The 24,733-nt window shown below is 47.4% G+C and overlaps 1 protein-coding gene across 1 annotated transcript; it reads right to left on the bottom strand.

The window, feature by feature from the left end:
* Positions 1–9,711: 9,711 nt before the first annotated feature.
* Positions 9,712–16,767, bottom strand: FASLG (Fas ligand). Its single transcript, XM_009512492.2, has 4 exons — positions 15,630–16,767; positions 15,213–15,258; positions 13,261–13,314; positions 9,712–12,840 (listed from the first exon to the last, which is right to left on the bottom strand). The coding sequence occupies exons 1-4, from the start codon at positions 16,017–16,019 to the stop codon at positions 12,446–12,448; spliced, it is 885 nt and encodes a 294-aa protein (XP_009510787.1). The 5' UTR covers positions 16,020–16,767; the 3' UTR covers positions 9,712–12,445.
* Between the last annotated feature and the right edge of the window lie 7,966 nt (positions 16,768–24,733).

The raw sequence follows: 24,733 nt of genomic DNA, 5'->3' as shown, positions 1-24,733 counted from the left end.
GCATTTCCCACTCCCCAGCACTTGCCACAGGAACCCGTGTCCTAACCTCCCTCCCAAACACATCTACTGGCTGCTCATCCAAGTCACCTCTGCCAGGTCCCAAAATCTTGCAGACACACTAATTGCAGTGCTCATGTTCCTCAGTTTCCAGACCCCACTTCATGCCATCAAAGCTCTGTGGCAAGAGGGAAAGATACTATAACCTTGTAAGCAAGGTATCTGAAGTATTTTTACAGACCAGCTCTTCCCTCCCTCCAACAGTGGAATGCAGCCATGTCTGGGTGGGATAAACAACCCATACATTAGCTACTCTGCCTTGTATGTCCTTTATCAGCTGGGCTTCTTTTCAGGCATTTGTAACTCTTGGCACATGCTTCCTGTCCCAGTGCAAGGGGGCCTGGAGTGCACTAGCAGGAGACTCTCCCAGGCACAAGAAGCTGTTCCATGCTGCTGCTTGCAGCCTGTCCTGCACCTTTCAGCTTCACCAGCCATTGCCCCAGCCTTTCAGAGAAAGCACAGCTCGTCAGCCCATCACTTACTCCCCCCCTCCACCATCAGTCATGTACCCTCCTCTGCCTGGGCACAGGCACTTACGCAATACGAGCTGCGTAGAGAGAAGCTGCGTTTAGAGATGTTGTATCAGCTTTAGGCACCATGGTAGAAAATAGTTCTGCTTTGGACATTCACCCACATGTGTACATACACAACTGGCTGCCACCTGCCAACGTTCACAATTTAAGCTACTTTTTCCTTACCAGAGGCACTGCATCTCCAATCGAGCTCATGCTCCCTTCATCCCTAGCATTGCCATCTACTTATTCCAATGTCTTAATATAAAATTAGTATCTCCCTTGGAGGGAACTTTAAAATAGAGTACATCCTAGGCTCGAGTTCATGTAAACATTAACAATGGTGAAGGAAAAACAATCAAAAAAAAAGGATAAAATGAAAAATGTGAGTCATCACAGATTGCTGAGAGGACCTTGCTAACACTTGCAGTTGTGCACACATACACCCTATGATGCCACTGTACATCAAAGGGCACTAAGAGCTGACAAGAAACATAAATCATCAAACTAAAAAACAATAAGAATCATACATCAATTGGAATGGCATCAAACACACACAACCAGAAATAAAGAGCAAAGAAAAATACAATGCACAGAGTACAAGCCACAGCTACAGATTTCAGTTGCCAGCAAAGGCTGTGTGGGAAAATACTGTCTGGGGACCAAACATATGTTGCTCTGGGTGAAAAAGGAGTAACTGCTCCTGGCTCCAAAGTTTTCTTATTTCAAAGGGGAAACTGGCTGTGATGGAGAAGACGCAGCAGTACAGTAAACAAAGCACAAGTGAACTGTCCTCTCATGCTTTTATACCCCCAGTCTCAAACTCCTGCATGTCCCTGATGTGAGAGCTTGGTCTCAGGATGTGTGACAGGGCATTCCCAGGACACCAAGCCAGAAAAAAAGGGCAACAAGACCCTATGCAACAGCTAGGAAATGCACTTTCTAGCAGGGCTTCATGAGGCAGCATCCCACTTGGCTATGGCCGCTTTCCCATTCCACACCTCACACAGCTGCTGCAGCCATTTTGGGTGTCACACCAAGCATGTGCTTCTGGCATGTGGAGCGTGCAGGCATCAAGGCTGTCTACTGCAGGTGCTTGACACTAGCCTGGGACATGAGAGTAAAACGCCCCAGAGTTATTTGCTCACTGGCCTGTGCTTGATGGCTCTGCCCCACTGTTATCAGGGAGGCAGCAGTTCTGAATATCCTGTGTCCTTGGGAGGGGTGGACCTCACCTGCTGCTTACTGGCTGCCTGCACTGTTAGACTAGACTTCTACAGACCCACTCCTTAAATTCCTCATAAAGCTTCATGTAACAGACTTTGTGTGTTCACCATTAGTTACCCACTTTTAAGAGAAGGTCAGGAGGGAACCTGTCCCATCCTCAGGGAGGTACTGAGCCTGCCTAGGGAAAGACCCCCAAGATTTGGGCGGGGGGGGGAGAGGGCAGGGAAAGGAGTCCTTGGGGGAGCTGAGCGTCAGCCTGTGTCACAAGGACAAGCCTTGGAGGTGACAGAGACATCGCTGGGGCAACAGGGGTGCGTTGGTGGCTGGAGGCAAGGTCCTGACTGTGAGGACCAACTAGCCTTGGGGAACGCTGCAGTGAAACCTTTTTACTGCTGTTTTGTTCTCCTTCCTTGCTCTGAGTTGTTTCTAAGTTTCTATTCAGGATGTTCTTTCCAGCTGCTAGCTCTGCGTTCACACTGGCAATTTCATCTTTAACAGACATAAGACCATTGGCTCATCCTCAATACTCACACGAAGACTTGGTTCAACCTAACTGCAGCAGCTCAGGTAGCTCCAATCAGAGAAACAAAACTAACAGATGTTCTCTGTGCAAGTCCTCCAGGCCTTCTGGTTTTAAGCTTGATGTTAGTGAACTAGCTACCACTGGAAATAAAAGTATTACATCATGGTTATGATATGATTGTATTCCATTTCCTTCCAAATTTAAACCCAAAACACTTCAGGTGTCCTGCCTACATTGCTGACAGTTTTATCTGCTCCGTGGCTGGCTGCAATTTGTATTATGTTTGGATTTGCTCCATTTTGGGGGGGGGTGGGGGGGTGGGGGTGGGGAGATATCTATCTGTAGACATAGATAGTACTTATTCACTGATAATTACTCTCTATCTTCCCACGCAGACTGCAACCAGTCATTTCTAATGTCCCAGCCACAGCCATCTTTTGCTGTACCTGCACAACCATATCTCTTCCCCTCCCGCAGTCGTTTCCGGATCCTTCTGTGTGCTCCCACCCTCCTGCGACCGATACAGGGTGTTGCTCTGTCATGCTCAAAGGCACAGCCCCAGAGAAGGTCCCAGACCTCAAGTACATTATGTGGCTGCACATTAACACGTTTCTTCTTATTAACACCTTTCCAGAGCCATGCCACTGCTTCCCAAGCCTTTCAAGTATTACCCAAAGCAGGGCATCGGGTAACCATGCCCAGGCAGCAGAAGTCTGTGAGGAGAGCTCGAGGCTGCGGTCGCACCAGACACAGATGGTTCTGGCTGCCTCCATAATGGACCCACAGCTGGCAAAGCTGGTGGCACCTCTGTGAGAATGTGTTTAAGAAAGGGGAAAAATGCTGCCCGGCAATGAGCAGTGAAGGGGGGAAAGTGTGAGAAAGCCATGCAACGCTGAAGACAGAGGAGGAGGAAGGGGGAGGTACTCCAGGTGCCAGAGCAGGGATCCCCAGCGGCCCTGGGAAGGCAAGGCAGGAGCAGGACCGAAGCCTGGGGGAGGACCACACCACGGCAGTGTGAGGAGGGAGGAGTGGCCGAGGGGAGCTGTTATGGACTGACTGTAGCCCCCATTCCCCATGCCCCTGTACCACTTCTGGCAGGGGGGTAGGGGGGACAGGTAAAGGAGTTGGGAATAAAGGCTTGAAACTGATCCGGGGGAAAAAAGGAGGTGGGGGGGGAAATGGGGTTTTGTCTTTGTTTCTCACTATCCCAATCTCTTTCAATTGGCAATAAACTAATTTCCCCAAATCAAGTCTGTTTTGCCTGTGACAGTAATTGCTAAGTGATCTCCCTGTCTTTATCTCAACCATGATCCTTTCCATCTTATTTTGTCCCCCATTTTGTTGAGGGGGGAACAAGAGAGCAGCCCGGTGGCCTTTAGGCAGCTGGCCAGAGTCAACCCACCACAAGTACTAAGTATTATTTAGATTTGAAGCATTTGGAGGTGTGTGGCGTATTCAGCCAGAAGGTTTAAGATGTGTCACTTCTACTGCATATTCCAGGTGAGAGTCTGAGTACTTTGAGCATGGCTCAACCCTCCTCCCCCCAGGGAGGTAATCCACTGGCCCTGTTCAGCACACAGACACACTGAGAGGGGGGGGGAAAAAAAAAAAAAAAAGCAGTGTTTCCATTTGCATCTCCAGTGGAGACACTTACGGTGCTGACCGAGCCTTTGGAGACCACAACCCCGCGCAGCAGCATGGGGAAGGAGGGCTTCCTGACAGGGGCGCTGCCCTGCTGACCTGGCAGCTCTGTGCAAGGCTGGGGGTTACTGGAAGTCAGTACAGGGCATCACCACCACTATCACCCTTTATGCTCAGAAAGAGAGCACAAAGGTACTTCAGGTTCACATTTCTGTATTCAATGTGCTCCTCAAGACCACAGGAAATAGCACTTTTAAGTAGGACTTGGGGCGGGGGGGGGGGCACATATGTCTTTTTTCTTCTCTCTTGGTTTTTTTTCACAGAGGAAATTAGAAGTAAAGAATGACAGGAGTAAAAGCAGTTAAAGAAAGACTGAATTTCCAAATCAGTTACGTGACACATACTGCTAACAGGCAATTCAATGGTTTTCACACCTTAAGAGCAAAAGCAAAGTGTTCAGCAGTGGTATCAGACTTGCAAAGGGTACAAATAACTAGAAAACAATCCCAAGAAAGCAAAAGGAGAGCAATTCAGTCAGAAGTAAGAGGTCAGACTTCCCAAAAAAAGCGGTAAAGACAGCAAGTGTTGCTTCTTTAAGTGAGGTTCCGGGAGAGTCAATGATTTAAGACAATAAACATTGATTTTTTTTTTTTCTAAGCTATGTCCCTTGTTCGTATATATTCTCTCAGTACACTGATTCAACCTGGCTGCAGGCTGGCAGAGGGAGGAGGCTCACAGCTGTCACCATTTCCTTATGCAGTTTTGATGCTGGTCATAACCCTGATTGAGTACTGTGGAGAAATTAGCAAGCTTTTCTTCACAATGTCCTATAAAGTTACATGCTAAGCATGATTTACAGGCAATGAACTGAAAAACAGAGAAAAGAAAGCACTGCTTACCAATTTTAGGAATTTTTTTTTCCAAAAGAATTCAGTGGTTGTATGGCTTTTGGTATGTTCTGCATTCAGCCCAACAGTCCTAAACAGCAGTCTTGAGCATGGCAGCCTTGAAGTCTGCCACTGTGTCCCCATGTTCTCTTAATTCATCCCCCAGTGTATCCTCCAGCCCCCTCTAAGCAACTTGTTTACTTAGTCTGCAAGAAGACAAAGGATGGGGGGGAACAATTCTGGCTGAAATAGTAGTTAGACCTTTCAGGCCAATGTCCTGCAGGAGAGAGGAGTCAGCACATGGAGGCAGAAGCTCCCAGCCCCCGGTGCCACCTGCGGCCACCACCAGCCCTCAAAGAGCCTTGTGCCAGCAGGGAAGGATGCTGTTGGTGCCCTGTTCCCTGCCAGGACAGGCTTGCCCCTGCCACTCAGTGCAGGGTCCCAAGCCCATTTTCAAGTTCTCTCGTGCTTTCTGTTTCTCTCCTCAGCCTGTCTGATGAGCTCAGTAGAAATCACAAAACCCACAGGATGCTTTCTGCTACAACCTTCACCTAGAACCATTTCTAATGCCGGTTCGTAGCGAAAGAGAAAGAGGGAGGGAGTGCTGTGGCATGGTTTTCCTTGGCCTCCTAAGCAGACTTGCTGCCACTAGCTGTCATTGCACCAATACACGTTGGGGCAGGCACTGAGGTTAGGCTGCCCCAAGCTTTTATCCCAGGCTGTGGAACCGTCTCTGGTTCACTTCCATCCTGTGTGCGCTCTGGGAGCAAGGACCACTCAGAGCAGCAAGTTACATTAACATCAAAATGAAAGTCTCACACCTCAAGGCCCAGTACACAGCACTGGTACTACTCTTGTAGCACTGCATAAACAATCCTGCCAGGTCTGAGCCATCTTTATTCTGTGTCTGAAAGGGCACTAGATACAGTGACTATGTGGACTCTGTGTGGACCCACAAATGGATCACACCATGCCTTGCCACTGAACTTCACCCCTGAACAGAATAAAATGCCTATGATGACAAAATAAACACTTCAGGGGCAGGGAGACAATACCTAAGGGTGGTTTGAGCTGAACTGAGAAATTACTGTCCTCTTCTGTCCTTCAGCAGCCTTGCCTGACTCACATCTTCCAGCTCAGCAAGCAGGGTCTCCACAGGATGCAAGTACAGATTTTCGAGCAAACCTTCAAAATGGTCATTCCCTACCCTTGTTGCAAACTCACAACCAGGGTGGCAGAGGAGCCTTCGCAAAGCTCCTCAGTCCAGTCCTAGACAGCTCAGATAAACAAGCAAGAGCAGCTGCAAAAAGGAGGCAGAAACATCCCTCCACCCCCAAACTTCAAAGACTCTGACAAAAATATCACATTTGCTATGGCCACAGCTCTGCTAACAGACAGTAGCTGGCTAAGCCACAATAACCCCCTGCCATGTCCAAGCCTTAAAGTAGCTCTTAGCAGCAAAGCAGTGCACATGCACAGCTGCACACAGCCTGGTAGGACCACTCGATACCTAGGACACATAGCACAACAGCAAGGAACATTGCAAAGGCTGCAACAGCACGCTTCTGCTGCTCAATTAACAACTAGCCAACCAACCCACCCTCACTCAAACCAAGTGCAGCAAAGGGATTTGTCTAATAAATATGCTGAATTTCTCCCAGTACTTCCCTGTTGAAACTGAGCAGGTAATTAGAGCAAAACACATCCTCTCTTGTTGCTAGAGCATTTCTGGTCATCTGTGGCTTGGATTTCTCTTTCAGGACTTTAATGAAAGCCAGATCTTAGATACTTGTTCTCCATGTAGAAACCTTAGCAGGGACCACAGAGAAAGAGAATGGTAGTGAGCCACTCTCGTCAGCATGTCCTTTGGAGCCTGTGCTGAGATTGGGCAGCTTGTACAACTTTTGATTGATCCCATGATAACTGAGAATTGCACCAGCCATAAACAGATTGCACCCTGCTTAGGGAATTTCATGTTCATCGCACCTCCAGCAAGAACAGCTAGCCTGTAGACTGTTCCAATTAGGAGAGACAAATCTCCCTCTCAGACAGCATTTTTTTCCTGAAATCTTTTGCCTCTGTGTTGACACAAACCTCACTAGCAATGCCAGGAGAAATGCATCTCCCCAGCACAGGGCTCAGGAGAGCACGCGGTCCAGTTCTGATAGTCCTTCAGATGACTCACGAGGCCAGCTACTCCCCTGGCCACTGCAGTTTTCCACACTGAACATCCCTGGCAATTAGCTGACCAGCAGGCTTTCGCTCCCCAAGAATGACCTGACAAAGGGGAACTGGAGGACTGCCCAGTGACAAAAGGAAACTGAGCAAGGAGACTATTTCAACTGCTGTTGAAGGAAACTGGTTGTGGAGTATGGGAAAAAGAGAGATAGATATCAAATCTCTGTGATGCTTTGTAAGTGGGGGTGAGAAGCTGATTCTCTGTAAAGAGGGCTGAGTCATACAGAGTATGCTGAGGAATGGTGAGGCAACTGAGGCAGAGGCAAGCACGCTGGGGTCTGTAATTCCACCTAGAGCTTTTTGTCTCTTTGCTACCCAGAGGAAAGAGCAGCTTATGTTCAAAAAACCGTTAGTCTTCACAACAGAAAGCCTACGTGCCTGTTTGCATGGCTGGCGAGGTCCTGGCAGGGGTAACCGGCCAGACCAGTGCTTTCTGGTACAGCAGCATTGCTGGTCACACCACAGGCGGGGGCCGGGGAACTCAGCATCTCTTCACACCTTTGTCTGGCAGAAGGTACTGTGGCAGATGCTGCTAGGAGCCTTCTGCACCACAGCCTGAAGTCCCGCATCTCCTATGTCAGGGCTCCGGTCGCATGCAGGGGACGGAACATTTGACTCTCCATGTTACCCCAAGAGATGAATCAGCAACAAGTTATCAAGCTCTTCTTCTCTCTCCTTTTTGTTTTTAAATTGAAATCAGAAAGAAGTTCACATGCAACTTGCCTCCCCTTGCATCAAAACTCTTCTCTCTTACCTCATCTTCTTTTTTGCATTAAACCTCAATCACATAGTCATGCCTAAAATTACACTTTTGTAACCATGATGTAACATGCCCACATGTCAGAGTACTAGAAAAAAAAAAAGCAATATTTAAGTTTACTTCTCCTTCCTTTTTCTCCTCTCTCTAACCACTAGACTATGTTCCTTCCCAACCTGGTAAAAATTTGGTGGAGTCCTTACAACTCTATGGGCTGGAAGAACTAACCCCCACAAGACATTGTAACAGAAATTTAGAAAGTCCAAGGCTGGCTTCAGGTAAATGAATAAGAAAAAAAACCAAACAACCCCACCCCGAAATCCAACCAAAGCAACAATGAAACTTGTCAGGTCACATAGAAGGTTGCTGATTGAACTCACAGGATTCAAGTGGCTTCAGACATGTCAATTCTTCCATTCTTACTCATGCTCTCTCTTCTCCCTGAGAGGGCTACAGAAACAGTCATACATAACACATCTATCTCAAAAAGTGACAGTTCTAGCTAACTACAACAACTAAGCTGTGAGGTTTCTGAGCCAAGATGTGTATCCAAGCAAGCCTGCCGAGAGCCAGTCCACACTGTGGCTCCATTTCATGTCTCTGACAACCTGATGCCTCCGCACACAACAGGGATCAGCTAGAGATCAGAAACTCCTCCTGCTTTTGCATTACAGGTTCCAGTCAGCTCTTTGGTGTCCACCAGTCACCTTCCTCCCTGTCATGAGTCACCATGGACAAGTAAAGACTCAGAACGCATGGATGCAATATACAGTATTGCTATGAGGGATGCTGGCCAGGGGATATTTCTCCTGCTCTGACTGGGGTTTCTCGGCTGGGGAAAGTGGAGCTGCAGCACACATTGACAGGGCCGTTTGCCAGCACAGCACATGTCATCTCCACGGATATGTGAGAAACAGCACCCACTGTACACCAGCCCTGCTCATTGCTCATCCTGCCTCACTTTCTGCTTATATTCTGTCTCTCAGAGCTCACTGGGTGTACCTTTGATTTCACTGTAGGAAGAGCAATGACCCTATCCATATAGCCCTTTCTATAATACAGTCCCTTCTGTCACCTTGGTTACTGTGCATACAGAGCCTACCCAAGGTTTTTAAGACACTAGCATGCTGCCCTCCCCTTTCCTCCACCAGGGCAGGTAAATAGGATGCAGCATCTGATACACATCAGCCACAAAAGAGGCCATATCTCCATCAAGCAGCTCTCTGCACTTGGCCACACAGCAGCACAAATGTTTTTATGTCACACAGAGCCCTGATTCGGCCAGCTGCACACCCAAACACACAGCCATCTCCTGGAAAGGGTTCAGCTGACCACAAGAGCTGTCTGCGTGCCTGCAACGTACCCGCTGGCTCAGCGCTGACTAGGTCTCTCAGACCGGATCACGTAGGAAAGCACACCTGTGCCTAGGAATAAAGGACATGAACCCCAGAAGACCCCCCAGGCAGTGGGAGCAGACCAGAAACCTCTTATCAGGAGATGATCTGGGCTTCTCACTTCTTGCCAGCCATGTGCTCTCCAGAGGAGAGTCTCTCTGGAGTTCTGTTAAATGGTGTCCAAACCCTGGGGTACCTCCACACGTGGCCCACACTGCTCCATCAGGGGAGAGGAGGTCAGCTCAGACAACTGCCATCTGGAAATGAGACCTGCAGGGAAGAGTCATTTTTTTCCTCAAGACTGAAAAATCCCAAACATCACAATGGCCAGCCCTGCTGATGGACCATCCTGGTCCTTTCTAGTGCAGACACCCTCCCCTTGCTAGGGAGGGAACAAAATACTTGATAATTTGAAAATAAATTTCAATAATTTTAATATTTTTATTAAATAATTTTAAATATAGTCCAAGCACTGTTAATAATGCCAGCATTAAATATTCATTAAGTATTTCATGGTAACAATAAGCAAGTATTTCACTAAATGAAAGCTCATTAGCTAGATAAACAGATTACTTTAATAAAGCCATTGTGGCACAAGCAGTCTAGGAATTGACTCTGTGTGGTTTGAAATTGTATAATACTGTCATGACCTTACTTTGAATCTTTAGTCAGAGCCCACAGGCCAAGTAGTGGATTTTTTTTCTGGGCAGTTTATAGCAATATTTGAGGAAGAGATCACAAAGCAGAAACACGTGTCTTACTGGCAGCTGTGCCGCTGACTGAACAGTCACAGCCACTCTCTGGCTCAGGAGCAAGCCTAGCAGCACCTAACTTTATCCTGCAAGGATAAATCATCTCTGTCCACCTCAGGAGATCCCAGTGCTATTTATAATATGACTCTCCACCCCACTGTGCCACTGTCTCTGAAACATGCAGGCCTGCGTTGCCTTTAGCATTTCAGATAAAAAGACTAACAGATCCTCGCCTCCCCCTGATACGCAGCAATAGCAACTGCCACATCCTGCCCCAGAGCTCACTACATTCATGATCTAGATGAGTTACCATGTGCTGAATTATAGAAACCTTTGGGAGCTTTCCAGCCCTTCACCAATGTAGTACTAGCAGAGAACATAACCTCAGTGTGAGCTTCCTCTGGGCACTGGATGCCCTGCATCTCCTCCGAGCTGCTCACCAGTAAAGAAAGGAAGCACACAAAGTGCTCAGCTAGTTTTGCTACAGAAATAGTTGCAAGCTTGTGGGCATGTGTACATACAGATGCCCACTGCCCAGATAGACTTGGATGTCTGGTCACTAGGAAAGCAACACAGCACAAACAGCAATCAGAAAAGGATATCAACTGCCAGCCTTTCCTGGCAGGGTCTGGATCCAGCATCTCCATTGCTGTGCTACGTGGTTTGCCGCTCTGATACTAAGAGGGGGCTAGAGACAGTGACAAAGCAGCACACGAGCAAAAAGGTCCCTAAACTTTGACCTTTTGGGGCATCTTCCATCCTGAGAAATGCAGTGGAAGTATCTGAGTGCAGCAACAACTATGTAAGCAGAGAGGTGCAGCGTTCTCTTCACCCTGACCACAGCAATAGCCAGTCCACTTGAAATTTCAGAGAAATAAGTTTCTCTGAAGCAAGTGACAGCAAACCACAGACCACATACCACCAAGCTGAGAGCAGCACCATGGAAAAGGAAATAAATGCTTCTGGCTGCTGAAGAGCCACTTTTCACTGTGACCAACATCAGAGCAGGAACCACTGGATCACAGGCAAAGATGATGATGATGCACCACAGCTGCAGCCTTTGTGCACTGCCTGGTGGCAACATGGCAGACAGCCCTGGGGATAACCCATGCAAGGAAAGAACTCCATGGACCAGAGTGAGAAAACAGGGTTCTTTTGGTTATGGGTTTCTTTGGGTTGTGTCGTGTCCCCCCCCGGATTTTATTTGTTTGGGATTTCTGATTGGGTTTTTTGTTTGGGGTTTGTTTTTGTGATTTTTTTTTTTTTTTTTTAAAAAAACACCAAAGCACCCCTTCCTTTCCTTTCCGACTGTCACATAGGAATTGCTGCTGGGGCCAGAGAGTATACAAAGGAGCATAGTGCATTTGGGGACAGCAACACTTCTGCTCAGTGACAAGTGCCTGGCTCCACTCAAGCTCAAGCCTGTGTTTTCAGATTAGTTCCCTTCCTGATGGCCAAACAGGACTTGGGGTGCCTGCTCTGTGTTGTCCACATCATACCTCCCTGGTCCCCAAATTCTGATGTTTTGATGCTGGAGCCCCAAAATTTCATGGCAGGGACTCCATGCCCCACCAAGCAGGCAGCGAAGTGGGGTCAGGCTTCCAGATTTCTGCCGTGCTGCTGAGAGGGAGCAGGGTGCTGGCCCCTGATCAGAGAGGCCTTCAGGTCTTTGGCCATTGCAGAAGCCTGCTGCCCCAATTGAGGAGAGGACAGTGCCACTTACTAGAAAAATACACCTTTATTTACTCTCCCCTTCAGGGCACCACTGCACATTCTTTAAAAGGCAGTTAGGGTGAGTTAAATAAAAGGGTTGGGGACAATTTCTGGGATGGGAACAGTTGATAACTTAACAGAAACTGAACATATCACATCTAACGAGCCAGCGAGCAGGCAGGTGCCTGCTATACAGGAGTCATGTGCTGAGTGCCTGGGTAGGGTGGCCAGCCATGGCTTGGGGAGGGCAGTTGAGGCATCCACACTACTCGTTCCCACACCACTGGCTGCGGTGTGGCACGGCATGGCCCAGGCACCCACAGCCCTGGTTCAAGAGACCTCCTCGACACCCACCAGCTGTCCCCACATGCCTGCTGGCCCAGGCTCACCAGGGCCACAATTCCACATGGGGCTGCTGGCACCAGCATCTTCTCAGGTAGCAAAAAGTAGTGAGTTTCAACAGGGTCTTCGGCACACTGTATTTTGAGCTTCTTGTTTTTTTCAGAGGGGGAAAAATGTGTGAGTCTCTTCAGGTTGACACAGTACAGCCCTGGTGCTTCCCAGAGGTCCACTTTCAAGCCTTTATCAGTTGCTTGAGCCCTCTCACCCTGAAGACCAAAACATGGTTTCTTGGTGGGCTTCATGGTGCAAGACCCTGGCTTGGGCACTGCCTCTCAGGCAGCGCTCACCCATCACGTGTCCTAGCGTGTGTGGGGGTTGCCAGCCATGCTCCAGCATCCCCATTTAAAGCATAAATAAGCCAAAGAATGTCTTGGATTCCTCAAAACTAACCAGAGCAATTTTGGAGACATTGACATGCAAACTGTCCATCTTCCTGAGGTTGAATAAAGCCCCCATGTAGCTTTTCCGGGCCCATGTTTTCTGACTTACACAGTAGTTGATGATTTTGTCCTCCATCAGCACGTTGTTGCTCGATGAGGCTGGGTTTTTCTTGTAGACAACATGGGTCAACACCTGGCTGCTGCAGACACTGCCCCGGAAAAGCACATTGGAATACACGAAGTAGAGGCCGGTCTCATTGATGACAAGGCCCTGATCACGGTACTGAATGCCGTTGGTGAAGGCATGGCCAGAGATGGGTTCCCACTCCAAAGGGAGGTCCCGCTGGGCTGGGTTTCCTGGAAGCCAAAACAAAAGGAAAAGTACAGTAAGTACAAGCAGTTGCATGGGTTTTTTTCCTCAATTCACAACCCACGTCACAAGTCAACTGTTCTCCAAGTCCTTGTCTACAGCATGGAAAGTCCACCCCGATCTCACACTGGTGGGAGCTTGCGCCTTCACCTCACTCAATGCCAGCTGCTTGTGACAGCTTTCTGCCCTGCACACCCTGCAAACCAAGAAGTAGAGCCCTCACTGAAAAGCCTAAATGAGGGGAAGATTTTAGTTGTGGAGTAACTTTCTCTTGTCAGAGCACACATGTTACAAAAGAAAAATAGGAAAGCCTGTGAGGTGGGCTCCTCACAACTACGACCATGCCACCCTCTCGCCCCAGCCACATCTGCCCGACTCCCACATCCTGCTGTCCCCTCAGCACGTACCTGTTAAGTGTGCTGCCTTCCTCACTTCCTTTTTCATTGACTGCTCCTTTTCCCCTGCACAATAGGGAAGACATTAGCCATATGCTCCATGGAGAAGACAGCACAGAGAGCAGAAGGAAGCCAACCATGGAAGCTGAAATGGGGCAGATTCAGAGCAGCACAGGGCACATAAGCACCATGGCTTAGTGCAGTGAGGCAGAGCGGTGTTTGGGCAAACACTGCAGGACTAGAGAAGGAGTTAAAAAGGAAGAGTTGCAGCAAAGGATCCAGATGTGATCAAAAGCAAGGGGGAAGAGCAAGGAGAGCTTTCATCATAAAGCGGTTCAGTTGGTGAGCTCAAGCAGAGCCCTCTCACTCAGGGTGTAGGAGAGGGACAATACTGCCCCTTTACCCAGCATCTCCGGCCCATGCCAAGGTGACTGCTCAAGTCCTGTCATAGATGAGCCTGCTCTATTGCTCCTTCCAGTCCAGCACTGCCAAGGGCAGATGTACCCATGACAGTGGACTTTTGTTTGCTGAGTACCAACCCTCTTTACAACTAGATCAGAGAAGACACTTGATACACCCTCCAAACCATTCTGCTGGCCAGGCAGACCTTGTCCTCAGAGAGGCAGAGCACAGCTGGGAAAATTCTGCCCTCCCTGGAAGGCTTGGGTCCCCTTGCAGAGATGGGCCAGTTATAGTGACCTGGTATTTGGGTCCCATCCCACTCCATCTTTCCCTTCCTCTCAGCATCTACTTCCAGGCATCATGTTCCCAGATTTTAGAAGCAGCCTTTTCTTTTCTCAAGCCAATTAAATTTTCCTCTCCTCTCCCCCTTCTTTACACTGCTTCCCTGCCTTTATTTTATTTATGCATCCCCCTCAAGAAATTCAGGGTTACTATTTATGAGTTATGTTCAGCTACTGCTAAAGTAGCCTGTGATCAGAGCACAGAGCATCCAGTTAAAATGATAGCTCCCCTTCCCCTAAACAATAGATTACAAAATTTGTTGATACGGGAGTTGATGGGAATCAGGACTGCCCTTTCCAGAGAATTTTGCTATTCCCAAGTTTGCTTTAATTCAGTATCTGAACAAATTTGAAAAGAAATTAACTTTCCTACTAACCAAAATCCTCAAAGGGAAGAAAGAAAATCTTTTCAGATCTAGCAAAAATTGCCAAAAGAGCTGAAAATTTCTTTCTGACTTGGCCATCTTTTTTTAAAAAAAAGGGATATCCTCACTGATAACATTAATATGGAATATAAAAGTAAAGTAATCATTTGGAAGTTCAAAATATGATTTTTTAAATTGTTCCATTCAGATTAAAACTCTTTTTTCTAAATGAAACTTAGAAAAACTGGCAGATTTTTGTGGAAAGTTTCAATTTCACTAAAATGACATTTCTAAAAGAAAAAAAACCCACAAATATAATCAGCTCTTCTCAACTAGCTTTGGCTCCAGTGAGACTTTGAGAGCATAATTAGTTTTTTCCTAAATTCTTTTGGTACAAGGGTGGGAGTGAATCCCCCAAAGAAGATAAAACCCTCTGCATCCTCCCAAAATCTTAAAAGATTAAGGAGAGAAAGAAATAACACGTGCCGTGCCCATTTCCATTCTCTTCCTTCCATTCATGTTGTTGCTATACGTTAGGGCAGCCAGAAACTGAGTTTTACAGCCAAGTACCCCTGGTACTGTTGCCCCACCGGGCCTCAGAGGCCCCAAGGTAGAGGCACAATGCCCCAGCAACCTGTGTCTGACACCTCTAAGCACTCCAGCGCAGGCAAGGTGCAGGACCCCTTCCCCACACCCCAGAAACAAAGCTCTTTTTCCAGGCAGGCAAGTGAAATCAGCACTTTCAGAGCATCAAGCTGCAACCCTGCCTTTGCCCCCGATGAGAAGGAGGAGTTTGACAGGAGCAATCGCACGGACTAACAAACACAGACTTCTTCCTCTATGTACATCAACTCACCTATGAGTTTCTCCAAAGCTGGAGGAATGTGTTCAGTGCTGGCAGACTGTCAAAAGAGAAGAGTGACAAGTTGTCTTAGCAGAGTGAGAGCTTAAGGGCATCATCTTAAGCATCCAAGGACTATCTTTGACAGTGGCTAATTCTGGGTGCTCATGGGGAGCAGCAAAGTGCTCAGAAATATACAGGGAGAGAGAGATCTCGCAGCACTTGGAAACACAAAGACATCCAGACATACCAGTCACCAACAGAGCAGTCCCCCACAGTAATAAGCCACCACACTTACACTGGAACGGCAGACATTTAAATGCCACCAGCCTGCTCCTTGGTGACTTTTACACCACCTGAGCACCTCAGACCCAAGTTTTTCTTTTTTTCCTGTTTCCCCAGAGCCTCTGTGACCAGCCAGGCAGACCTCACCTCTCTGAGTTCAGCCAGTTCCTTCTCCAGGTGGAAAATCTGAAACATGCTCAGCCCCACTCCAGTGAGGGCCAGCAGGATCAGCAAGGAGATCACCAGGAAGCCGGTACTCCTCCTTTCTCTGTTATTCCTTGGTTTTCTCCTCCGGTCCGGTACAGGTGGTGGGAAAGGAGCAGGAGGTGTTGTCGGGGGGCAGGAAGTACTTGCGTTGGCACAGCTGTCCACCCAAAAGATCTGGGGGTACACGTAGTTCAAGTTCTGCTGCATGGCTGGGAGCGGGATGGGCTGGACGTGCTTGGTGTGATCTTCCATGTGGCGGCCAAAGGCTGCCGGGGCTGTCCCAGACTGAGCGCTGGGGGAAGACCCAGCTCTGACTTTATACGTCTGCATCACTCCAGCCCTGAACACCGAGCTCAGACACTGCAACTCTATGAAAGCATCAACAGCAAACCCCAAAGAGCTTCCGCCCTCGGCTGCACGTTTGGGGCGCCCGCCTGCTCCTCCCACTCTGAGGCAGCACCCACGCGCAGAGGGACCAGCCTGGCACCAGGCTGCGCTCGCTCAAAATTGTGCTCAGCAGCCAGGCTCGGGAAGCAGGTGTGCTCAGCAGCAAAGCACTTGCTGGGCACACAAGAGCTGTGCTGCCAGTCGGGGGCTGAGTAATCAGCCCAACACACACCCACCAGCCAACCACCCTTTCCAGCAGCCCACTCAAGCAGAGGCAGCTGCTTTTCCACTGCGGTGTCCTGGACCACAAGCAGAGGAAATGAGAACACCTCTCCTGCTTCTGCCATCCTGCAGAATAGGGGAGAGGCAGAGCTAAGGACTCTTCCCCTTGGCAGAAGGATGAAGACTTGATCCCAAGTGCATCTGTGGGTGCTGGGGAATTGCTTCTGTTCACACAGGACAAATTACTTACCACTGTCTGTTGCACATCCCACCTTTTCCTTGGCTGCTCCACAGGGCACGGGTCTTGAGTCACAGAACGCTGGTCACAGACACTGTCCCGCTGTGATAAAAACCAGCCTCCCTGCAAAGAGGCACACATTGTCAGCGCTGCAGCCTCAGCAGAGCTGTCCCAGCATTAACAGCCCAAGTAAAGCCAGCTCAGTGGGCTGCCTTCATCCACACCAAATCACTGTGGGGCACTGGCCAGGCTGAACCAGCAGCATGCTGTAATGAGGGAAACACGCAGTGCCTTGGGGCACAAGCAGGGTCTTACGACAGCTTCTGCTGCCCCACTTACCTCTGCAAATACTATTTCTAATCCCACAGTCCTTGTCTAACTTGAAGACACATTAGAGAGGAAAGGACTTTTTTATCATCTCTTCAGGACAATGCTGAGCACTGCAGCAGGACCTAATCTGGCTGAGTAACCTGTGATTAAAGCCTGGGGTAGACACCGTGCTACTCATCTTGGTAGAATTTCTCTCACCTTCCAAGAAAGGATCCAGAATCCAGGCCATGCTACAAGGACCAGCACTCATAAGAGCTCATTACAAAATCATAATGAGGAGATACAGGGACATTTCCATTCCTCAGTTTCCGATTTCTCAATTTCCATTCCTCATTGACCACAGATTTCTAAGTGGTAGCAATGAGATTTTCCCACTGAATTAGAGGTGCACCCAAGTGATTATAAACAGCACTTCACCTTTCCATTTTACAGACGCACGTTGAAGTGCGTATTTGTATGGGGTAGTATTTAAAAAGAGGAAATGCTTAATACAAGAACAAACTAGAGATTTGTCTCCTCTCTGGCTGAAGGAAGCAATCCCAACCCACAGGCTTTGATCTTGAACATCAAAACGGGGGGCTAAGAAGAACATGCTTTAACAACACATGCACACTTGTTTCTCCAAAGCAAGGACTTAGCTTTGCCTCCAACCACACCAGTAAGTGAGATGTGTCCTCAAAGCCTTGCCTGTACCACCAGACACCCAGCTGCTTTTTGATGATGTTCGCCACAGCCGTTTGCTGCAGCAGTGACTTGCAGCATGAGAAGTTTCAGGAACCCATCTGGCTCCTCCTCGTACTTCTAGGTTTCTGACATAAGACACAAAAGCACCATAAATCCTGCTCCAGTGGTTCAAGCCTGGTCACGTCTACCCTTGATCAGTCCTCTTCTCTACAACTCAGAAGGGTGCTCCCGAGCCAGCCCAAGGACAGGTCCTCATCCATTCCTACCATCATTACAAGAGAGAGTCACACAAAGGGCTGGGCTCAACCCCACATCTGCTGTGCCATGCGGTGAACTCCAGCCTGCTCGCCAGTGCTGGGCATGAAGAGAGAGATGCCTCCAAGGCACAAGGAGTCAAGAGAGGACGGCTGGGCAAGCATCTTCTGCCAGCATGCTCTCCACCACCCCACCTGAGCAGCACCCCATTCCTGCTGCTGCCACAGGTGCCTGAACCACTTGGTGGGGACTCGCCACCCACTCGGTCTTACTCAGCAGTCAGTGCTTGCCCTCCCTTGCTCTCAGAGCAGTAAGCACAGCATGCCCATGGCTCTTTGCAACAGACATGGGTGTCAGGGAGCTCCCATTTCTTTAATGCTCTCTGTGCCCCTTCAACTGCTGTAAGATACAGTGATGGCTCAGGGAACAGGGACTGCAGCCCAGGACTTCCTTGAATTTGGAGGCATTGCTGACAAGAATGTTGTAAGTCATCGAGCACACAGCTTTGCCTGGAAAAGATCCGCGCTCAAGTTTTTCCTGACACTGACAGCGTTTAATGCAGACAGCTCATCTTGGTGGGATTGCAGGCACAGTAGCAGTCTTAAATGTCAGAAGCGTACTTTCTCACCCACTGCTTCCTATTTTACAAAGGTGCTTTTTTTTTTATGGGTGGGTGAGAGGGCAGAGATGATGAAACCAATAAAAGCAGTTTCAGCCATATCTGCTGCACCTTCTCTTTAGGTGCTCAGATCAAGGGCTTGCTAATACCACACATTGTGGCAAGCCAAAGACTGGGGCTATTTTACCATCAAAGAATCATTTTTGGTGCACAACATGCTTCCAGAGACCTTTTCCTTCCTAGCACACTCTACTGTGCTGGTCCTGCTGTCACACTGTCCATTTCCCCGTAAGCACCTTCAGAGATCATGGAGATGATACCCACTAGAAAACAGTGGCAAGTGGGACTGTGTCTGTGTAGCACATCATGATGCCCATAGGCTCTGTGTTCTGCTGGCTTCCTATTGCTTGAGTGACACACAACATTAACAGGACTTTTGAAATAATAGTGGGACAATTTGCTGTAGGTAGACACTTAAGTCACATGGAACTATTTTGTCAGAAGGCCTAGAACCAGAATTTAGACAAGACTGAGCTCTCCTAAAATACGAAGCAAGGACAGCTGGTCAGGAAAGGACATAAGATATACAAAAGTGGTAACAGATTTGTCTCTCTGCCCCCTCTTCACCCAGTCTGCAAGATGCCCACCCTGTTTTCAGCAGCCTTATCAGGCATTTGAACAGGAGGAAGTCTTTTCAAATGGAAACACTTTCTGTATCCTTTTATCAAGGAATCAATCCCCTCTGCCAAAACCAATGAAATACAAGCAACATTTACACAGAAAAAGAGGATTTACTCAGAAGAACCCCCTTCATCCCCACCTCACCCCCAGAGGAAAGGTGGGAGCTTTTAACACCACCACACACCATTATGCTAAAGTTTATATTGACAGCAATGAGAATCAGCCAGCCGCTACAAGTTTGTATCAGGAGATTTAAGGACAAAAGGAGGGTCTTGAAATACACCAAAGAAAGCAGAACTTCAACAATGATCAAGATAGGATACTTGACAGAAAATAAGATTTCAAAACACATAACTGTGAACCGCTGTGTAGGAGAGGCCCTCATCAGGTTCTGGACAGAGTCAGATATGTGTGTGTCTGAAAGTGATTAATATTTCCTATTACACTAGTGAGTAGTGGAAATGCTAAAAAGCAGCTATTGAAAACCCACAGGGCTGCATAAATTACACCTAAGAACAACTGAAGAAGTTGAGAATCATTCACATTCAAAAAAACAGGATCCAAAGCATTAACTCAAGATATTAACAGCCTCGGCAACCTTTTGTGGTCCCAGGCTAAACTGTGCCATCAAAGCTAGGAGAAGCAACTACTGCAAACCCAGTAAGGATCAGCTGCAGCTGGCAGAAGAGATGATACCCATTAACGCTCACTGATGGGTACAGAGGAAAGAGTAACCGAGAGCACCATCCAGGGCAAGGCTTCTGATTTTCCACCAGGATTATTCTCAACAACGCACTATTTCAACACCTTTACCACAGATCAGGAGAAAACCAAGGAAAATATTACACCAGTAATATTTGCAGATTAAAATAACTGGTAAGACATCCTAAGTAACCACGAGAACAGAGAATTTAATCAGAAGAAAACAAGCCTAAAACCAAAGACAGCAGATCAAACTGTTTAGATAGAAAACAACATAATAGAAAGAAAACAGTTCTGAAACTGATAAAGGCTACCCAGCTGGACATGAATTTCCAGCAGGGAAGGCTCACAGGCCCCCACAGGTATGAGCACACATATAGCACTAGACAGCTACAGTCCATCCCAGAACACTGCAAGTTTATGTTCAACTTCAGAGGGGCTCAGGAAGAAGTTGCAGTAACTGCCAGACAAAGGCACTCCGCCTGGTCCGTTGCAGAGCAGATTAGCAGGGAGGGACAGACACTGTGTGAAAAATCTGTATGAGGGACAATTGCCAGCACCTGATGGAGGTTACACAAGAGACATGGATTTTTGACTGAACATTGGAATGTATGCTTGTGACAACTGCCTCCAAAGGTAACACGGTCTCCATCCGCTGAAGCCTTCGAGGGGCACGGAAAACGCCAGAACCCACCCAGCCTTGCAGCAAGCACTGACATCTTAGTGTTGTTTCTATATTATGGGTTGGTTTTTGTTGTTTTTTTTTTTTTTAACGGTTTAGTTTTCTCAGGCAAGGGTGATGGTTTTCGTTTCCTCAACAACTGCTCTTTGCTAGAAGCATTTGCGGCACATGTAGGGCTGTGCCTTGGTGCCAACAGCTCATGAGGAAGACATTCACATATTCACACTCAAAAGCAGGTTTCAAAATCCATTTTTAACAGCTCTGACCTGGTGTTGCAGTGCTTATTATAGTGCTCTTCCAGTGAGCCAGGTGCTTCAGGTGCTTTGTTCTCTCCTTCATTAAGTATGTGCCAGCTACACCACGACCCCAACATGCAGGCAGCAGCCCTGAGTTCAGCAGAAGACATACAGGACTCTGATCCAAGACAGGAGAGAATCTAAGTGGGAAAAGAGGCAAAGCAGCTGAGATAAAGAACTGAAAGCAGCAGAGTAAGTTTTATTTATGTCTGCAATAAGAGGAAAGAAATGAGGTGTAGAGGTTGTGAGGTAGTGGGATCTATTGCTTGAACATCTGCCAAAGTGAGAAGCAGGTCAGTTCATAACATAGCCTAGTCACGGGACAAAAATGGTACAAGGTGTTGTGTCCGCTCAGAGGCTGTGAGGAAGACCACAGCAAACATGCAGATGTTGATTTCCTGTCCTCCCCTGTGAGTCAAGAGCTGCGTTCAAAAGCCCTTCAGCAGGACCCATGCCCTGCCCCAGGCTGGATGCGCAATGCCACCCTTGGCCCTAGAAAATGCCAGCTGGCTCTGCTGGCCTGTGTAGCCTAGTCAGTATTTGACAATTTTATTCCTTCTCGGGAGCAGCTGTTCTCAGCCCATTTGAAAAAAAAAAAAAAAAAGATCTACCTTGAGATCCTTATGGAGTTCCACCAGGATCATGCGTCAGCTCCGCATCTCTGAGCAAATTCTGGCCCTCCAGCATTCATTTGGAGACGGAGGGCCCAACACCAGATCTGCCCTGCTCGTTACACAAGCACCCGACAGCAGTAACCTGTATCAGCCAACTTCCCAAAACCCCAAGGGACCTTCAGCTGACTTTCCTAGGATTTAACTTTGAGCTATGGGTGCTTTCATGGGCAATGTACACAACTTTGACATTTCAGCAATAACTATGTCAAATTATGAGTAATAGAAGATATTCATTAGCTGCTTTGGGTGATTCTTCTGGGAAAAAAAAAAAACACAACACAAAAAACCCCCAAACCAAACAGACAAGGATTGTTGTTTGCCACAGGTTCATAGAGGGCCCAGCAGGTGGATGTAGGCCATAGTCACCATGGCTAACAGAAGCAAAAAACAAGCCTCAAGATGGCAAAGAAATTTGTCATTTCTAGGTCCACGGAGTGCAGAGTTAACTTCATCTCCATTCCCTACCAAAAGTCACACCTCTAATCTGTGACTTGTCGTCTCTAATGAAAAGCAGCACAGGCAAGACCAGTTGCAGCTCCCGGACTGTGTGTGCAGTAAGACAGCAGTAAAGCAGCAGAAAGCTCCTTGGCAGCTTCTTTTAAAGTTACTATTCTTAAATCAGAGAAGGGATACAGAAGAAAGATTCATGAGTTTCACTATCCCTTCCCTAAGCTAACACGTTTTACCTAAACAAGGTCTGGGAACACTAATTCTTCTCGGGCTGTTACAAACACCAGTAATTTCTTCAGCAGTACCTGATGCTGTCTGACACTCAGGGTTTCCAGGAGATGAGACACAGGCTGCTTAATAGCCTACCCACTGCACTTTGTGGTCAGGGCTCTACACTAATTGTTCCAAATGAAGTGGAACATGTTTGTACCTAATTAAATGAAGCATGCTAAGCTGTTCCGTCTTGTTTCACCTCATGCTGCAAGTTGGCAAAAGCAGAAGCCACACAAAGACACCTCTTGCTTTAGTTCTCTACTTACAGCTGGTAGTTGAGGTAATTTAAAAGTACTGGATTTCTACTCTGACACTTAATGTATACTACCTAAATCCTTATTTTGGCAAACATGGCTAGCAACTCGCTCACACAATGCATGTGTTTGACTACCCATCCTCCCATGGAAGCATTGGTGTTGCTTCAATATTTTTTGACCTTGGGCTCGAGACCTACCTGAGGACTGCGAGGACATAGTCCTTGCTACTGCAAACGCACGCTCAGTCCTTGGTATTTTATACCACCAATTGTCCAACCTTATTATGCAGTGTCTCAGGACGGATGAGGCCTTCCCTTTAAGTATCCACAACACTACAGGAATTTGTCAGGATTTATAAGCTGCCTTCATTAGAAACTAGATCTCTATATAAAGCTTTTGACCAATTTGAGAGACTTGATTTCACAAAGAATCAAGTTTTGAAAGCTAGTCAGTGTGACATTAATAAAACTGGAAGTAAAAAATGACTCAGGAGCCCACATGAAAGGCTAACATTAAGCAATAAGAACTTGACATTAAGAACCTTCTTTTTTTGAAAAAAAAAAAAGTGGTTACAAATAATTAAAAGGAGCAAGGCAGCAGCAGGCAGAAGCTGTGGTTCAGTCTCCAGCCTACTGCCAGAACCAACACACTTGAGTTTGCAGTAGTACAATCAGCTCAGTAGGTTCCTTTAGATGCCGGCTTCCTCAGTGGCTGGAGCCTAACCCATGCTTTGATTGGAAACTTTAGACGTAGACACAGTTGAAATGGTTAGGCAGGGTACTTATGAGAATATGAAAGTCCCTCCTTGGCTGACACACACCAGCGGCAACTATGCTAGATGTGCCTTATTCACAGGAGTCACTGCTGCCAACAGCCATCTCTGCCGACCCCGCACAAAAAAAAAAAGACTAGGCTGATGTTTTTCACCATATGACCCACATTTCTGTTAGCCAGACACTTGAAATACTGGAAGAGTCTGCACTGGGGGTGATGCCTTTGCTCCCATCGCACCAGCTCTCAGTAACATTAAGAGAGCTGCCGATTCCTCAATGGTCATTTCCAAGGGATCTTCAAGGATTGCTCACCAGCGCTGTGGGGTAATCCAGTCCAGGAAGCAAATGTACACAGGACAAAGAAGTTGTTCAGTACAGAAAAACAGAAATGGATGAGGAATAAAGTTTCTGGCCATCCACAGAACTGCTGCTTCCAGGAAAGGCAGCCCCTCCTTGCCCCAGAGCTATATGCTCACACTGTATAGCTGAGGGATATATACAGCCACCACCATCTTTGGTTTAATTTCAGATTCACAACCAAATTTGCCTTCATCCAACACTTACAGGCCAGGTAAAAACAAGGGAAAACAAACCCTCCTTTTAGAGGCACATTTGTCACCTGTGTATTGCATCATGACTCCTTTGGCCTTATTTTACACCTATCAGCCTATTCACGGTCTCAGTCTTTAGTTTATAGCCAGATGGGCTGTTTTAAGAGTTCAGTCATGTCTGGCTTCAGCTGTTTCTTACTGACAAGAACAGCAGCTCTCTGGCTGCCAGGACAGTAAAGGAAAGAACACTTCCTACCAGCGATGTATCAAGAGGAAGGCCAGTAAATAAAAAAACCCCACACCCAAAACACACCCACCCACCCTGCACATTCAATTGCTTTTTAAATCATAGCACTCCCTACCACGAAGCAGAGAGTCTTAAGACACTCAAGAAAATTAGTGCCAGAGGGGTCTCACTTGACAAAAGATGATGCAAGACAGCCAGCGAATTCAGCATCTGGCTGCATGCAGTGCTGCTATGCTTGCTAGAAATAAGTTAGGAGGAAGGGACCAGCAAGGAGCAAAATTCAAGCCGAAAGCTCTGGTTTGAAGTGATAAATGACTGTCTAACATTTTCTTTTAATGGCCTTTTATATCCTTCACAAGCCTTAGCTCTGAGTACCAAGAGGTCATTTCATGCAGGCATTCCCACAGAAAGCTACCACGACTTTGAAGGATCCCCAGGTCAACATGTGAACTGATACCTGCTGGAAATTTTTCTAGCAGTTTTACATGGCCAGAATTCCTGAACCTTCAGATAAACCACCACTCAGCCTTCAGCTTCCCTCCTCCCCACCCCTTTTTTTTTTTTTAAAAAATAGAAAAACACATCTAGGCTGACAAGTTTGTGAACCCCTTATTATGGTCCAAAGAACCTCATCCTAGTTCTGCACTGAAATTTAAATACTTGTCCTTCTCAGAGAAGAAATTAAGCCACGAGTTTCATTTTTAAAGGAAAAACGCCAGTAAA

The sequence above is a fragment of the Phalacrocorax carbo genome, chromosome 6 (assembly GCF_963921805.1).
Source record: "Phalacrocorax carbo chromosome 6, bPhaCar2.1, whole genome shotgun sequence".
NCBI classification, from domain to species: Eukaryota; Metazoa; Chordata; class Aves; order Suliformes; family Phalacrocoracidae; genus Phalacrocorax; species Phalacrocorax carbo.
This window is presented reverse-complemented; position numbering and strand designations above follow the sequence as displayed.

Bases quoted from the DNA above. Each gene is read 5' to 3' on its own strand.
- FASLG (XM_009512492.2), bottom strand. From the start codon at position 16,019: ATGCAGACGTATAAAGTCAGAGCTGGGTCTTCCCCCAGCGCTCAGTCT. The intron at 15,259-15,629 runs GTGAGGTCTGCC...CTCTTTTGACAG, and splicing joins AACTGGCTGAACTCAGAGAG to TCTGCCAGCACTGAACACAT. The intron at 12,841-13,260 runs GTACGTGCTGAG...TTTGGCTTCCAG, and splicing joins GAAGGCAGCACACTTAACAG to GAAACCCAGCCCAGCGGGAC.